Consider the following 18,153-nt stretch of genomic DNA (forward strand, 5'->3'; position numbering starts at 1 on the left):
TGATACAGTATATTAATATGCAAGCTAAGCAGAAATAATGTTTTCGCTGTGAGAGGTCAGAGGCCAGTATATGAATCCCAATGGAGTTTTGAGAGGATTCAGAAAGCATCACAGCAGGATTGTGTGTTCAGGGGGGAAAAACTGGGAGATTTGTAGGACGGATCAATGGTTTTGTTTGATACAGTCAGATGCTGACCTTAACCAAACAACTCACACACTCATTCTTTTATTATTTATGACATGTGAGTATATACGTGTGGTAGCTACAGAGAGAGAGAGAGAGAGAGAGAGAGAGAGAGAGAGAGAGAGAGAGAGAGAGAGAGAGAGAGAGAGAGAGAGAGAGAGAGAGAGAGAGAGAGAGAGAGAGAGAGAGCTCGTTTGTGCAACCCAACAGCTGCTCCATTTTTCAAATGAAGAGACAGAGAAACAGAACAATAGCTAAGTAAAGAAAGCAGAAACAGAAGAGTGCATCTGATCACCGGGGAGTTAGAATGTCTGACAACCAAACGATCACATCAGGAGGTAATTAGATGAATCACAGTCATTTCCAGTGTGATCATTAGAGGTGAACTCATGCTCATGTCATTTAACAAGCCACAATTAAAAGCAGGGATTATGATCTATTATTTTTTTTAAAAATCATATTTATATATTGTGTTTGCTACTCAACAGTAATTACTGGATACAGATTGCACTAATTTTCATATTAAGCATTTTGCCCACTGCTGAACAGCAGTTTTTATTTTAGTGGCCCAATTACAAGCAGTGGCTTTTTTTGTATTATTAATAAAAAAAAAGTTTACACTAGCGTTCAAAAGTTTGTGGTCTGAATTTTTTCTTTTGGTTTTGAACGAATTCACTTATGCTCACAAACGCTGCATTTATAATTTTCAGCAACCAATAGTCCACTCATGTTGAACAGTTATGCTGCTAAATATTTATGTGGAAAGCGTCATAAAAACAGCATTTATCTGAAATGGAACTCTTTTGTACCATCATAATTGTCTTTACTGTCACTTTTGTTCAATTTTAAGCATCCCTAATAAAAAAAGTCTTTACTTTTTTTTTTATTACAGGACCCAAACATATAAACATAATACAATTTCATTAAACTGTCACACTCCATGACAGCTATAAATTCATAAAAACACTATGGAAAAATATTATTGCATACAGTCTGAAACCTTATTAAATACTTTATAATGTGCAATTACTATTGAATATATGTGACCCTGGACCACAAAACCAGTCACATGGGTACTTTTTTTTTTTTTTTTACAATTGAGAGTTATACATCATCTGAAAGCTGAATAAATAATCTTTCCATTGATGTATGGTTTGTTAGGACAATATTTGACCGAGATAAAACCATTTGAAAATCTGGAATCTGAGGGTGCAAAAAAAAAAAAAATCGAAACATTGAGAAAATCGCCTTTAAAGTTGTCCATTTATGTTCATGATTGTGCTGCATTCACTCACAAAAATAAACGTTTTATATACGGTAGGAAATGTACAAAATATCTTCATGGAACATGATCTTTACTTAATATCTCAATGATTTTTGGCATAAAAGAAAAATAGATCATTTTGACCCATACAATGTATTGTTGGCTATTGCCACAAATATACCTGTGCTACTACTTGTGACTGGTTTTGTAATCCAGGGTCACATATTGGCAACATATCAGCCGATACTGGCTTTTTTTTGTGTCAGTATCAGCTGATATTTGATATTTAATTGTTTACCCCATTTAAAAATTTAGATGACATTTGCCATAATTCAGTACTAACTTCAAAGGAGATTTAATCCTAATCTCTCTAGAAGAGCACATGTCAGCACGAGTTGCTTGGCTTCACAACGTTCAACAAACCAAACGTTTAGTTCTGGGATGTTAAGATATAAAACTCATGCACAGTACGTGATCAAAGTAAGCACTTTTCTAACAGGACAGGTGACACTTCAACTAGTCTCAATCTCTGGCATTAATACTGGCACACATTAATACACATTGGGAGCCAATGGTCTAGGCTGTGAATACAGCAAAGGAAGACTTTATATTAATGAAAAGAACACAAAAGGACATGAGAACATCATCATAACATTCAATCTGATGAATTAATTTTAGGGGGATTGAAGGGAAAACATCTTTCTGTACATTACCGCAAACACTGATTATGTTCTTTCTCTGAAAGGTAAAAAAATGTCACATTAGATTTTCACAGTCCCCCTTCATGTGTTTTTCTCCTCCCCTGTGATAAAAAGGTGCACTGGTTTTTTGGACTGGAGCATCTGAGCGGCGCGGTCGGCCCCGGCGATGGCAGCCAGCCGGTGCGTGTCATATCGGGAGTACAGGGCCGTGCAGGTGAAGCTGACAGAACCACCACCCTCTCTAACACCAGCCTGAAGCATATTACACACTTCAGTGTAGAAGTGAGGGTATGCGGGCAACCCGTAGAAGATCAGGTTATGGATGCCCTTGATAGTGTACCTGAGAGAAAGAGAATAATACAATTAAAATACATCAAAAAACAAATATAGTGAAATATTATTACAATCTAAAACAATTTTTCTATAATTTATTTTGAAATGCAATTTATTTCTGTGTTGGCAAAGCTGAAGACTGGAGCAACTGCTGCTGAAAATTCAGTGTCACATGATCCTTCAGAAATCATTCTAATATGTTGATTTGCTGCTTAATAAACATTTCTTATTTTCAGTTGTGCAGCTTAATATTTTGTGGAAACTAATTGTTCTATGATGAATAAAAAATGCAAAAGAACAGTATTTATTGGATTTTTTGCAGCATTATAAATGTCTGTACTATCACTTTTGATCAATTTAAAGTATCCTTGCTAAATAAAGTATTAATTTTATTCAAAAAAAATATCTTTGATCAAAATTTTGAACCATAATGTGTATAAAGTATGCAAATGAGAATACAAACACACACCTCTTGTAGAAGTGGAATCTCTCAGAGAAGAGCATAAACTGTTTTTCTCCAGTCTGGAAGTAATGTCGTGCTCGAGACACCTCTGATCTCTGAGAGTACTCGCTGATACTGGCGAAACTGACGTCTTCTTTCTTCAGGTAGTTTCGCAGGCGAACAAAATCAAAGTACGAAGGCACATAGATGAAAGTGTGGGACATAACAGAGTCTCTGTACTGGGGCAGGATCTTCTCCACAAAGAACTGGAACCTAAAGAATCATGGGTAATGTAGTTAAAATATTTGCAAATAATACTCAAACATCATAGGTTGACCGACAATAAAATGTATGTTACGTGTATGTAACATTCACATCATAACTATAACACTAAAGTTTTCTCTAAGAGGTTCCTCTGCAAACTGACGCCCTCTAGTGCTCAGAATGAAAAACAGCAGCCGTCTCTAACCTGGCGTCCTGGTCCATGAAGCTGTCAGAGTGAAACATCTGGAATACATGCGGTAGCTGCACGAGAACCTGACAGATTGAGCCCACCTTTGGAATGGTTTTACTGCACACCTGAGAGAAGGAAGAACATTATTTATCTAACATTTATGCATTATGCAGATGTCTTTGTCCAAAGCATCTAACATTCCATTCAGGGCTAATATTTTATTAGTTCATGCATCTAAGGGAACATGCATCTACTTATATAAATATATTGTATGAGTTCAGCAATGATGTAAAACAACCCTAAGACCAGAGGCAATCAGATTAGCTGCCCAAAAATACAAATACTTCAAAATATGAATAATTGTCAGGGTGTTTGTTTGTGCACCTGGCCCCTGTAGTTGTGGCAGTGTTTGGTAAGGATGTTGGTGATCTGAGGCTCTTGTATGGCACTGAACACCAGCGTCTGTCTGTAATGTGCCGCCCAGTTGTTCAGATTCCACATGCGCACACGAGAGAAATCAACACCGTGAGAGTCCAGCGGCTGCAGATTCAAATGCTTCAACACATGCTGCAACACACACAAAGGATCATGGAAAATTAAGTAAAGCCAAAAGCTCATTTGACAGCAAATATAAAATGCATATATATATATATATATATATATATATATATATATATATATATATATATATATATATATATATATATATATATATATGACTCGTTAAACAGACAACAATGCAATTATCTAAATCTAACATTTAAATGAAAACTATTAAGAACTTTTAGAAAACTGAAACCCACCAGCAAGTGTTCCCAGTTCTGCATGAGGAACACATCCGCCTGATCCACAATCAGAAGTTCGATTGAAGACAGGAAGTCAAAGTCTCTGTTCTTATCACCGTCGACACCCAGAACTGTGCGCAGACCCAGTGGAGACGCAATGATAATGTCAGAGGAGTAGAACGGAGAATAGAGACGCATGCTACGCTTCATGATAGACACACCTGCCCACACAGAGAGAAGAATGAACATTATGCACAATAAAAGGATACATTTAAGAGGTGAACCAAAGGTGAATAAAGTTAAACTCTTCATTCTAATAGCATCAAGGGATAAAAGTGAATTACGTAATTGTTGTGTCACCAGGGGAACCCAAAGGGAAACTTTAAAGGGATAGTTCACTTTGAAATTAAATTTTGGTATGTTTTAGCTTACCTCAAGGGCATCCAAGATGTAGGTGTCTTTTTTTCCGCAGTAGTTTCAATTTTGATATTTTTAGGTCAAACCGTTCTTGTGTCAGTCATATAATGCAGGTCGATGGTCACTGTCTCGGGCGGGTATAGATATATACACTAGATGTCGCATTGGCTACTGCGAAACCGTAGCCAATGCGGCATCTAGTGTATATATCTATACCCGCCCGCGCTCTCAGATCACTTGGACGCAGCTGTGTTCAAGAGGTAAAAACGATATAAATACTGTTCGTTTTCTCACACAAACCGCTCGTTTCGTGTCTTAGGCCATCAATGTGTACTTACGATGGGGAATTGTTTAATTTGGACGATGGGGAATTGTTTTAATTTGGACTCTGTGCATGCTCTTTGAGACAGTGACCATCGACCTGCATTATATGACTGACAGACAAGAACGGTTTGACCTAAAAATATCAAAATTTAAACTACTGCGGAAAAAAAGACACCTACATCTTGGATGCCCTTGAGGTAAGCTAAAACATACCAAAAATTAATTTCAAAGTGAACTATCCCTTTAAATATTGGCTTGATCCAGCATTATTTTTAATACCATATCCTCCGATTTCACAGACAAGGCTTAAGCTAGTCCCAGACTAAAATGCAGGTTTGAGCTGTTTTAACTGAAAGCAAATTCCACTAATACATCTTAAAATATGTCAGTACCAATGTTTTGTCTCAAGATGCACATCAGTTGTTATTTTCTAAGGCATGTTTGTAAAAACTACTTAAATGTCCTATCAAACTAATGCCTAATCTTGGCTTGATCTAAACCTTGACTGTGAAACCAGGCCTAAGTTTAATTCAAATAAAACCTTAAGTTTGAGAGTTACACAGGCTTGATAGATGACATTTAAAAGTATACTATAGTTGTTTTTCTTACATTTTTAAAGGAAAAAACTCATTGTGTTTGTGCGTCTCTGCATGTTTGGTTAGGGTTTAGTACTCTAACATTCAAACATAAACAAACATGGTATATTATAGTTTAAGATTTTCGGTTCTTGTACCTATCCTGAAATGGTCATCCACATTTCCAGAGAAGATGGCATGATAGTCGTCAGGTCTGTGCAGGTTAGATGGCCTTTCACCTGACTCCTCTCCAAACTCTTCTTTGAATCGCTTCTTGTTACTGGCGTCCATCTTCTTGCCTTTGGGCTCCAATAGTGTTATGAAGGTCTGGACCACTCGCAGCGCTCCATCTCTGAACGGCACCAGAATCAAAACCTAGAAGATGGAGAGTTAATTATGAGATTGTGGTTGGCTGATTTAAAGCTATTTTATTCATGTAAACAAGTTATCTAAAACTGATTGAAAACCAACCTAGTTTTAACTTTTTTCCAGACAGCAATTTTCTATCATTGTCACAAAATTTCATGTCCCCCAGAATATTTTGTTATGTGAATATCTAAACATGCAATATATCAAAAGAAAAAGCAAAGCCTGATTTTTTGATCCGTAAATTCTATACTCTTTCAGAAGATTCGTCAATGTGGCCATATCATATAACAGTGAAAACATGGATTGCTGGAAAATTGTCAATGGCGAGGAAAGAGTTAAAAATCAATAAACAACACACTGGTGGTATAAATCTGAAGACAGTGGTACCTTTGGTCTAGTTAAGCCCTGATCCCGAAAATCCTCATTCACATCTTTAGTTTCCTTCAACTTGGCATTATTTCTAAGCACACGAGTGTTTGCCTTTAACACGTGGTTCAGCACATGAAGACAGTACGCACTCCGTACTTCCTTAGCCTCCCTCAAAGGAGAGCGGTTTGTAAAATACACATCCCTGTAAGTACCTGTAAAAACAATGGGAGATGATTACAAAACCCCCCCAGCAAAGTGTTAATTTAAAAAATTAGGATGTATGGAATATAAATTATTTAGATTTTGCTGAAATACCCATGAGCCCAAGCAATTCCTTCTGTAGCTCTGTGACATCTGTCACAGCGCCTCCTTCAGGTCCGAAGGGCTGGTTTAACAAATGCCAGTTTGCCTCCAGGGTTTTGTGAATGGGTGGAAGAGGGGCAGATGAGGGCTGCCCCACGGCTTTGAAACGTTCCAGTGGACACACACATTGCAGAACACCTAGCTTTGGCCACTGGAGGGGGAGAAGGAAAGAATTAATGGTGACATTTTACAGTTCTTTTTGGGGTCAGTAAGGGTCATTTTAAATTCATCAGAAGTGACAGTAAAGATATTCATAATGTTACAAAAGATTTCTATTTAAAAAAAAATGCTGTTCTTTATGAATTTTGTGTTCAAAGAATCCTAAAGAAGAATGTTTCATGGTTTTCACAAAAACATTAAGCAACAAAACATAAGAAGAAATGTTTCTTGAGCAGCAAATCACAAACTGTATACACACTGTAATATATATACAGGCCAAAAGTTTGGAAACATTACTATTTTTAATGTTTTTGAAAGAAGTTTCTTCTGCTCATCAAGCCTGCATTAATTTGATCAAAAATACAGATTTTTTTTTTAATATTGTGATATATTATTACAATTTAAAATAATTGGTTTTCAATTTATTATACTTTAAATTATCATTTATTTCTGTGATGCAAAGCTGAATTTTCAGGATCATTACTCCAGTCTTCAGTGTCACATGTGACATCCAATCTATCACATGTGACATCCAATCTATCACATGATCCTTTAGAAATCATTCTAATATTCTGATTTATTATGAGTGTTGGAAACAGTTCTGCTGCCTAATATATGTTTCCAACTTTGATAATGAATCATCATATTAGAATGATTTCTAAAGGATCATGTGATAGACTAGAGTAATGATCCTGAAAATTCAGCTTTGCATCACAGAAATAAATGATAATTTAATGTATACTAATTATTTGAAAACTAATTATTTTAAATTGTAATAATATATCACAATATTACATTTTTTTTTCTGTATTTTTTATCAAATCAATGCAGGCTTGATGAGCAGAAGAAACTTCTTTCAAAAACATTAAAAATAGTAATGTTTCCAAACTTTTGGCCTGTACTGTATGTATGTATATATATATATATATATATTAGGGGTGTAACGGTTCACAAAATTCACGGTTCGGTTCGATACGATACACTTGTGTCACGGTTCGGTACGGTTCGGTTCGGTACGTTTTCCATAGGCTACAGCAAAAATAAATAAATGCCAGAGAAATTTCCTTGAATTAAATTTTTTTTTTTACATTTTTTTTATTTATGATGAAACTAACATCATAAAGTATGAATTTATTTATTTTTTGCTTTTTTTTTTACTGAGCAATAATGGAGCTATACTTGACTCTTCTTATGAGCATATAAAACAAAACAGCTCCTTGGACAAAATGAAATGTAATATTGTAGTAGTAGGCTAGTTATAAACAAAGGTTTATTTTAGTTCAGATTAACATTTGAGGGCAGTAATTGTATTCATAATGTCAAAATAAAACAGACGTAATGTTACTTGAAAGCATTATAGCCCACGCACTATTCCTGACAAACTTCCATACCTTGCAGTTAGTGTTACTACAGCAAATCCATTCCACAGTGAATGTTGCTGATCTGTGGACACCGGCCAGTTCATTCATGGCACGATGTTTCTTCCTGGTTTCCACGTCAGCGCTGTTTGATCCGTTAATAACAGAGAAATGTGCATGTTTCTCACTAGATCTCGCAGCGATGTTATTACTTCAGTGGCGAATTCAAAAAGCATTTGAAATTCAAATGCTTTCTTTACTGGTCTGGATCTCTTAGCGCTGTGTGGTGTTGCTTGATCAGGCTCGCGCATAGGGCTCGCGAGTCCCGCTTCACAGGTCAAAACTGATAAACGGTCCACACAAACACAATAAGAGTAGCTCAGTTTCGTTCCTTGCATTGCATTTGCCAGTTGACGTTGTGGTCGCGCCAGCCTCTATGAGCGCGCTTGCCACCCGCGACGCGCCTTCATTTGAAATAACGAAATTTTGGTCGGCAGAAAAAATGGTCCAACGAACCGTTCGGTACGTAATGCGTACCGAAAACCGAACCGAAAGCCTCGTACCGAACGGTTCGATACGAATACGCGTATCGTTACACCCCTAATATATATATATATATATATATATATATACACACACATATAATCAAAGCAGCAAATAAAAACTGATGACTGGCATACCTTAACCTGAGTCTTGATCTTTGATCCTTGCGAAATTCGGCCTACTTCCTCTTCACTCAGTTCGATCTCCTGGTGCTTCACAAACATGTCTACAACAACCAGAGAGTCACAGAGGCATAGTTGGGCCTAGGTTTTCAACATGTCAAGCCATCTTGAGTACTATACTTAAGAGTTTACAAAACAAGAAATCCCACACCAATAGCAATTATTAATGATCTCAGGTCAGAATTTAAAGACCTGCAGTGAAAAATCATGGGAATGTCTCACCTTGCTCCTGTTCTCCCATGTTTTCCTCTTCTTCTGCAGGCAAGTTGGTCTCCAAACAGAACGCAGCTTCATTCTGCTTATCTGTAAACTCTCCCTCCATCTCTCCCTCTTTATTCTCCTCTATATCTCCATTTGTCTTTTCAGGGTGTTCTCTATCTTGTGAATCATCAGGTGTTTCACCCTCCTCAGCATCATCACCTTCTTCCTCCTCCTCATCCTCCTCCTCCTCCTCTTCTTCTTCTCCACCACCACTCTCTCCTACTTGAGAATGATTTTTAATTACAGGCCCATTAGACTCTTTCAGACGAAGCACTGCAATTGATAACAAATATAAGGGAGTAAGAGACTTTACCTTCAACCTCCTCTCCGTCATTCTCATCTACAACCTCCTCTCCGTCATCCTCATCTTCACTTTCTTCATCTTCACTGTTGTCATCGGCCCCTTGGATCATGGTGGACAGCAGTTTCTGATAAGCAGACTGCTGCTCTCCATCACTGTCTTCCTCACTGTCAGGTTCACGGCGCTGTGGCCTGTTAGGCTGCAGAAACTCTTTTAATTGGATGGTTTCAAACAAAACATGCCATTTTAACAAGAAGATCAGAACTTCAACCTGAGCAGCAAACTATTACGATTGAACCAGGGACAGCTTCCCTTATCTATGCAAGACCATTTCTCCACATAAAGGAATTAATTCTTATAACATAATTATAACACTTCTAAAAAGTAGATATTGGGGGAAAAAAACATAACGACTTTGAGTAATGTCATAGTTAAAGGGATAGTTCACCCATCATTTACTCACCCTCATTTTGTTTCAAACCTGAGTCCCCCGTCCCCCCCGCTGAATACAAAATAAGCTATTTTAAAGAATGTTGGTAACCAGAGAGTTAATGGACCCATTGACTTATGTTTTGTTTTTGTTGTTTTTTTCTACAATGGAAGTCAAAGGCTACCGTCAAGTATCTAGTTACCAACATTCTTTAAAGTATAATATTTTGTGTTCAACAGAAGAAAGAAACTCATACAAGTTTGGAACAACTCTAGGGTAAGTATTGACAACATTTTCATTTGGGGATGAACTATCCCTTTAAGATGGACCAAAGCATGTTTTTTTTTTTTTTTTTGACGTGGCGGAAATGGGCTTTCATACTTGTCAGATCTAGCCAAACATATTTTATTCTCCCTTTTTCTCCTTTATGTAATGTTACTCGTCGTGTACATGCATTCAGATTCACCATCTGCTGTCAAATGCTGCTCATTAACTGGAATATGAAGGAGGTTGTTTGACTCGCAGGATCAAGTCAGTCACCACTCAAGAAAGAATACTAGTCTATCATTACTTACCAAGCGCACAATCTCAGTCTTCTCCGGTCTATCAACAACACTAAAAAGCAAAACAATTATGAGTATGAGTACGTTACTTGAAGCTAACTTGAATGCTAACTCGTACTGTCTACTTTTTTTTAGAACAACACATTGGGATACTTACTTATCGTGAAAAGGGTGCTGTTCTCCAAATTCTTTTAGATGTTTCTTCTGTTTCTTAGTTAAATTTGTAACCTCTTGTTTTCCTCGCCTTCTTTTGCCCATGTTTTCTGTTCTACACACACGTGTGTGACTCGCGCTTGTGTTTTCTTCACGGATAGTTAGTGTGTCGCCACACTCTGTCGCCACCTGTCGGCTTGGAATAAAGGTAGCGGAGCGAGAAAGACCCCAAGATTGCAAATATTCTTTGTTGAATAATATAATAATAATTAAAAAATTCAAACCAAAATTCAAACCAACATTTTAATAATTGGTTTTATCATTTCTAAAGTGTAATTGTTTCCACAAACACAGACCGGATTACTGCGCACACAAAGGAATAAGACAAGCACTCATGGGCTTGATTCAATGATGTTTTAGAGCACCTGTCAAAGCAAAAGATTCATATCATTGGTTTATCTTTCACCTCATTTTGAGATTTTCTCACTGTTACGTTAGTAGATGTTCTGCCACAATATGATTAGTGCCTTTAAAATGCTCTATCATTCCCCTAAGAGTCAACGAATCAGACTTGTCCTCCGGCTGTGCGTCACACAGCTTTAACTAATTACAAACACTGCAGGCGTGGAGGAATGGATCTCACCATCCGTTCAGGTGCAGCAGACGTATCGGGTGTTCATCAGAATCAGAGCAGAACTGATGTTTGATGTGCGTTAACTCGACTGCAGCCGAAAATATCTTGGCCGGAGCGTGTGTAAGAATATATGTAATTGATTTGATCATTGAAAATTGTTCCATAACATTCAATGAAAACAGATGTGTGGTTACCAAATACGGAGACATTTTTTAAAAGTTATTTATATATTTATTTATTTAATTCTCCCTGAGAGACCCTCCTCCCCCCCCCAGCCTCTGAGAACATGTGGTCTGTGATTATAAAGCATATTCCCCGCTGGTGATTAGGGTGCCTATGAATAACAGCAGGGCTGGAGGCCAGTGAAAACAAGGGGAGTGAAACAAATGAACCACACACATCTCGGCTCAGGGGTGAGTCATAAACACACCAAAGGTTAGAAAAACATGGTTGGGTGCCAGCGTGAAGGCGAGGTGAGTGTCCGTGAACACCACCGAAAACGCCGTCCCAAAGAGACGAAGCGCAGCCGATCTACTGTAGGCCGAGAGTCTCGTGACCACTTCCTGTGATAAAGCTTTGTATGTGCAACAAAAGGCTACTTCATCCACTTTAGCTGAAGTTCTGTCTTGTTTTGTATTTATTTGCTAAATGTTCCCTTAAATCATGTAATGTGATGTCGAAAAGTGGTTTGTACTCAGTCAGTACTCTGTATTGTTTTTTTGAAAGTTCTCAATTTGAACTTTGAACTCCCATCTTTACAGACAAGGCTCAAGCCTAGTCCCTGACTAAAATGCATCTTTGAGCTGGTTTAACTGAAAGCAAATTGCACTGCCATATCTTAAAATATGTCAGTGCCATTGTTTTGTTTCAAGATGTACACCAGTAATGTTTCTACGGCATGTTGATAAGCTACCTAAATGTCCTAACTGAAGGCCTATATGCCTAATCCTGGCTTAATCTAAGCCCTGTCTGTGAAACCAGGCCACTATGTCAATGATCTGGCTGCAGCAGTTAAAGTTGCGATGAAATGGAAGTAGCAACAGATAGTGAACATATCAGATGAATTGTTCACATTGAGGTCTATGACATGAATAATACAGAAACTAACCCTTAACCCATGGGTGTCCAATCCTGCTCCTGGAGGGCCGCTGTCCCGCAAGCCTCCAACCCCAATAAAACACACCTGAACCAGCTCATCAAGCTCTTACTTGGCATACTAGAAACTTCCAGGCAGGGGTGTTGAGGCAAGTTGGGGCTAAACTCTGCAGGACAGTTTGGACACCCCTGCCCTAATCCTACCCCATACCCCATACAAGCAGCTTTCACAACCAATTATAAAGGCTTTTCTCCACGCCCCTACCTTTCGACAAGCCCATTACTCCTACCTGCAGATACCCACACTTGTTTCCAACAGGCAAGTACTTTATGTTGGTGAGACGGGAGGATAAAGCAGCATTTAATTTTCATTAGAAGTGCAAGAGCAGTGTTCAGAATATTCTCTGCCTGTTCCAAAACTGGCATCAAATGAATTGCACAATTATAGAAACATTCTCAGATTACGATAATTACACACACATATCAATAGCACTTACTTGCCCAAATTGCATTTAATTGAGCAAATATTTATCCAATTTCCAACTTAATGGAACGGCTTCATTTTTTTTAACAGAAAATCTTTATTCTGTTCAGTAAAGGATCCAACACACTCAAATCCCGTTGTTGATCATTTATGTTGACCTGTTGCAGCTGGTTTGCATGTGTTGGAGTCTGATTCCTCTTGAAGTGTTTTCCAGCTTGTTAAAGAAATGAGAGACAAAACTACAGCACTCTGAAAGAAAAATGCAGACGTTTACGGGACTCTTGTTAAATTACCCACATCAAAATGAAACAGCCTTTCGCCAATAATTGGCAGCAGAGTTAGTTTTACAGAAACACTCAGCCTGGGGCAGATAGTGGCTTATGTGTTAGCATGGGGCAGATAGTGGGCTAAAGATGGAAGGCAGCGCAATACATGTGATATGGGGTAGACTAGGGGCAGGATAGTAGCAAACAGACGATGTAGACGGTAACGTAAGCATAGGGTGATATATAAAATCTTTGTATATTGTTGTTGTTGGACGTTTTGCGCTTGTGAAGTCAGTTGGCTGACATGCGTTGAAGAAAGTCGCGCTGGGACTGTGCCTAAATGTCCGACTGAGATCCCACGGACATCCCACACCTGGGGTTTCAGTAAACAGTGACCTGAACTCAGGGCTAATGCTAATGCATCTTTAGCAAGGCAACATTTCTAGAGAGAGAGAGAGAGAGAGAGAGAGAGAGAGAGAGAGAGAGAGAGAGAGGGAGAGAGGGAGAGAGGGAGAGAGAGAGAGAGAGAGAGAGAGAGAGAGAGAGAGAGAGAGAGAGATTGTATGTCAAGGATGTCCTCAATTGGAATGCAAAAAATTAAATGTAAAAACAAAAATGATGGTGTGACCCTAATTAGATTAGCTAAAGCTAAGTAAATTGAGTGTGTGTGTGTGTGTTGGTGTGTGCACACATTTTATTAAATTACTTCACCTGTTAGAATTTGTTTAGATAGTCTGTTAACCACAGATGGAATGTAATCTGTCTAAATGAGTGATGGTTCACACTTAATGCCCACAGCAACCCAGAACATTCCAAAACCAGCGATGACAACTTTATGATTAGAACTAATTCACTCCTTTGTGCCTGCGTGCGTTGCGGCTTTCATACAAATGTTCTGAAACTTTACATTGAATGAATCTCAAGGGCAGGAATGTACCATGGACTGTCCTCAGAGTGCTAACGTTAACATGTATACCGTCTCTGGAGCCCACTAGTTCGCACAAAGATATAAACTGAAATTATTCTTGCATTTAAAGCGACTCTGAGAATTACAACAGTGTCAGTTTGTTCTCTGAAGGAAATCTCACAACAACTCAAGTATTAAGAACATCAACAAGTTTCACCTGCCAATATATAAGCATCTTTTTTTATAGTGTTTTTCATTTGAATTGTGCCAAGTGTTGCAATAACGGACAGACACTTGAATGATAGAAGCTGCCAACAGGATGTCAAAAAAAAAGAAAAGGAAAATGCAATTTACCTGCAGAGGCGTGCCGGCCTGTCAGCAAATACTGTATGTGCAGACACACATTGTTCACTGATGAAAAGGGTATTGTCTGGTTTCTGAAAGACAGTGTTGTCTAATGGTTTGTGTTTCCTTGACTCTGTGGAATGAGGCTTGAAGCTTCCTGATACACTCCACCTCATTACACTATTCCATCACTATTCCATCCAGCAGAATGCACCTGTTTAAGACAAGTAGAAAATTATGTTGACGGGAAAAAGTCATACTCAACAAATTGCAAACCGATCCAAGGTTTTTTTATAAAAAAATAAAAAAATATTATTGTATTTCTGTTTGTGAACCTTACTCTAAAGCAGTGGAATCAACCAGGGTCTGGGGCCCACTAGGGGACCTTAGCAAACTTCCAAGGGGGCCTCAAGATGACCTACAGTAAAATGACTTAAAAATCTTTTTTATGTCTTTTTATTCACCTCCAAACTTCTGGAATTCTAAAAATGAATTCAAGTAATTTTAATTATAACTATTGTAGTTACTTATTTTAATCCTTCAATATTGTTGTGAACAGTGGGAGCCTTGGAGTCAAAGAGGACTCAATACACCATAGTTAGGCTGACTTCTCTAAATTCTGTCAAAACATGTCTGTTTTTTTTGTTTGTTTTTTTAGAGAATTCCAACCAGCCCAACACAGCAAATGACTCAACCAATGGCATGAGTTTAGGGTGGGGCCATCCATTTGATTGACCAATGGCAGAAGGGGTGGGTGAGTGGGAAACTTGTTTGAAAACAATCATTATTTTTGCAGGTCCGTTTGGTGTCGCTAGTGGCACAGAAACCACATACTTAATCTCTTGCATTCACACACAGTATCGTTTCACTACATCAATATAAACTCTGCTTCTGGTCTCCCTCCTTTTTTTGTCCATTCCCTCTTTATTTCTAACCAAGAACTTGTTGAGTAAAAAGTCAACACTCTACCTAAATTCTTCATTTATTTTCTCTGCTGGAACTCTGTCATCCAATCTCTTATTCGCTTTTCTTTCTTCCAGCGTTGTTCTCTTGGGTGGAATCGGCATGTCCTTGTCGGGGTCTCTTTCCTCCTCTCCTCTCTTGCCCTCTTTCTCTCTCGCAGTGTCCTGAGGTGGTAGAACAGTAGGCCGTGTAGCTGCGCAGTAGGAACAGTTTGTGTTGAGCTCTCCGAGCTGTAGCTCTTTTATTCTTCTGTTTTTCATTTCACTTTATTTTCGTTCCCTTCATCATATTTCCCTGGGAAAGCAGGCCTGAGGGAACAGATGGAAGGACATGTTAAAGAAAAACGTTCACTTATTCGTCTTGAGTACACTAGGTTCACAAGAGACCGAAGACTGTTCTGTGCCTGATTATAAATGATAGAAAAATGATTTACTGTGCATCTCATTTTAAAAGGGATGGTTCACTCAGAAAATTAGACTGGTCATCATTTACTAACCCTCATGTAGTTTCAAACCTGCATACTTTCTTCTGTGGAACACACTCACAAATTATATTGGTAACATTTTAGAATACGGTTCCTTCATTAATGAATAACTACACAGGAACAAATGAGTAATGCACTATTGACATTCTAGTAACTACTATTAACTAACAAGAAACTCTGATCAACAAATTAGGAAGTAATAGCGCTTAGTTGAATGTGGTAGTTCACTATTAGCTAATCAGTAACAATTTTTTTCATACCTCCCAGAGAACTACTACAGGTTCATAATTAACATGAATTATGCATAATTTATAATAAAAGGTAATGGTAACCCAGTAGTAATGACTCAAGTGTTACTACATCCTTCTAAAGGAACTACTAATTATTTGGATCAGTATTCTAAAGTGAAAAACATGATAACTACCTGACTGTTGACTTAAGTCATTTTGACTTTTGGGGTTTTTGGAAGATTTTGAATAGTAATTCCTTCCGATGGATATGGTACACTTTAGTCATTAATTCCCATAATTTTTACTTTAATCCAAATAATCCAAATAATTTAGAAGGATGTAGGTTTTTGTAAGTTTTGGAGTAATGACTCAAGTGTTAAAAAGCTTATAATGACTTCAGTCAATATGTAGATATCAAGCTTTTCACTTTAGAATACTGATCCGAATTATTAGTTCCTTTAGAAGGATGTAGTAATACTTAATTCATTACTAATGGGTTACCATTACCTTATATAATACATTATGCATTATTAATATTAATTATGAACCTGTACATAGTAGTTCTTAGTAGTCTTCAGTGAGATATGAAAAATAGTTACTGATTAGCTAATAGTGAACTACCACATTCGACTGAACGCTATTATCGTTAATCAGAGTTTCTTGTTAGTTAATACTAGAATGTTAATAGTGCGTTACTCATTTGTTCCTATGTAATTATTCATTAATGAAGGAATAGTATTCTAAAGTGTTACCATTATATTGTGAAAAATTTCAGTGTTTTTGTCCATATATTGAAAGTCAAACAAAATATATTTTCTTTACAGAAGAAAAAGTCAAACATGAAACGACATGAGGGTGAGCAAAGCATGACAGCATTTTCATTTTTGTGTCCCTTTTAACATTGTAAATGTTAATTCATGTCTTTTAAATCACATATTACTGAATCTAAAAATGATCAAATGAAAGATTTCACTTCCTTTTAGTTGTCAGTTTGACTTTGTTAGCAAGCTAGCTGCTTAAACTACTAGCTTAGCATAGTGCTAACTTTTCAAAAGCTCTTTTGATTAGCTTGAACAACATATACTTTAAGGCCCCAGTCAACAGAATCAATTTTCATCACCTGCTAAAAAAATTGAACAGTTCCTGGCAGCATTCTGGCACAAATTCTAAAAACTTTTTTTAGCCCACATCTTAAAGCTGTGTTTATAGATTTTAAGGGGTGTTCAATACATGATACAAAACTGGACCATACGTTAAATTCCTCTGTAATACCATACCTCTTTTTGGAAAGTCTGAGTCAGGCAGGAGTGTGCAAATGTCCACATGCATGTCCAAGGCTTTCATATGTTTTCAATCGCACGAACATGATTATGTGTCTGACATATCGCTGCTCCAGCCTGTGTTTCATTCCCACCTATTTATCAAATATCAGGCCCTGGTAACCTGGTATCCATGACGACCCGATTGTCACGGTGATTGCATCTGTCCAATTAGTTGTGGTTCATTACTGAGGGATCTCAGCCACGGGACTGAAACAGACCTGATTAGAGCTGAGAAAGGAGGGCCAAAGCTCTGCAGTACAGGGGGAGATGGGCAAGGGTTCTTAAAGTAGAGACCCCCAGGAGACTCACTCCATCAAGGGCACAACAAGGTCAACAGGAGGTTCTCAGCTCAATCATAAACTGTCATCTCCTCTGAATGTCAATGGTGTAATCAGTGAAGGCAGCATCAAACCATCCTCACAGAACAGAGTCAGGATAGCCATCTTGTAAATTAATACCCACTATGCAGCTTCTAAACTTTGCCCTTTGACCCTGAACGTGGTTGCACAAGCAAGGGAAGTTTCAGCACACGTCATCAACAATGATCTTCATGAATTGAAAGGCTCTAGACAGGCTATAACCACTACAGTCTATTAATCTCTCTCTCTCTCTCTCTCTCTCTCTCTCTCTCTCTCTCACACACACACACACGCACGCACGCACGCACGCACGCACGCACGCACGCACGCACGCACGCACGCACGCACACACACACACACACACACACACACACACTCCTGCACATCTATCTTTATGAGGACATTAATTGACACAATGCAATCTCTAGCTGCTTACCCTAACCTTACCCATCACAACTAAGTGCCTAACCCAAACCCTTACCCTAAACCTACCCTTAACCTAATTATAACCTTATCCCTAAAACCAAGTCTTGA

At 38.0% G+C, this 18,153-nt stretch overlaps 1 protein-coding gene across 2 annotated transcripts; it reads right to left on the reverse strand.

Annotated features, from left to right (window-relative positions):
• Positions 1-1,428: 1,428 nt before the first annotated feature.
• On the reverse strand, positions 1,429-14,452 carry utp25 (UTP25 small subunit processor component). 2 transcript variants are annotated; one of them, XM_082153728.1, is made up of 14 exons: positions 14,271-14,452; positions 10,535-10,726; positions 10,390-10,429; positions 9,397-9,583; positions 9,045-9,302; positions 8,778-8,866; positions 6,533-6,731; positions 6,236-6,429; positions 5,638-5,854; positions 4,182-4,384; positions 3,763-3,945; positions 3,394-3,503; positions 2,952-3,197; positions 1,429-2,489 (listed from the first exon to the last, which is right to left on the reverse strand). In XM_082153728.1, exons 1-14 carry the CDS (start codon positions 14,435-14,437, stop codon positions 2,231-2,233), a joined length of 2,544 nt encoding a protein of 847 aa, XP_082009854.1. In that variant the 5' UTR covers positions 14,438-14,452; the 3' UTR covers positions 1,429-2,230. The 2 variants fall into 2 exon arrangements, with proteins under 2 accessions (XP_082009854.1, XP_082009853.1); XM_082153727.1 differs by having other exon boundaries at positions 9,045-9,305.
• Positions 14,453-18,153: the final 3,701 nt, after the last annotated feature.

Source organism: Leuciscus leuciscus, assembly GCF_965113295.1.
Source record: "Leuciscus leuciscus genome assembly, chromosome: 22".
NCBI lineage: Eukaryota > Metazoa > Chordata > Actinopteri > Cypriniformes > Leuciscidae > Leuciscus > Leuciscus leuciscus.

What these genes read in the sequence shown, in the direction of transcription:
- utp25 (XM_082153727.1), bottom strand. Translation starts at nt 14,437, where the DNA reads ATGAGGTGGAGTGTATCAGGAAGCTTCAAGCCTCATTCCACAGAGTCA. An exon ending in CATGGGAGAACAGGAGCAAG is followed by an intron (nt 8,867 to 9,044) that starts GTGAGACATTCC and finishes TGGTTGTTGTAG; the next exon opens with ACATGTTTGTGAAGCACCAG. An exon ending in GGAATTGCTTGGGCTCATGG is followed by an intron (nt 6,430 to 6,532) that starts GTATTTCAGCAA and finishes TTGTTTTTACAG; the next exon opens with GTACTTACAGGGATGTGTAT.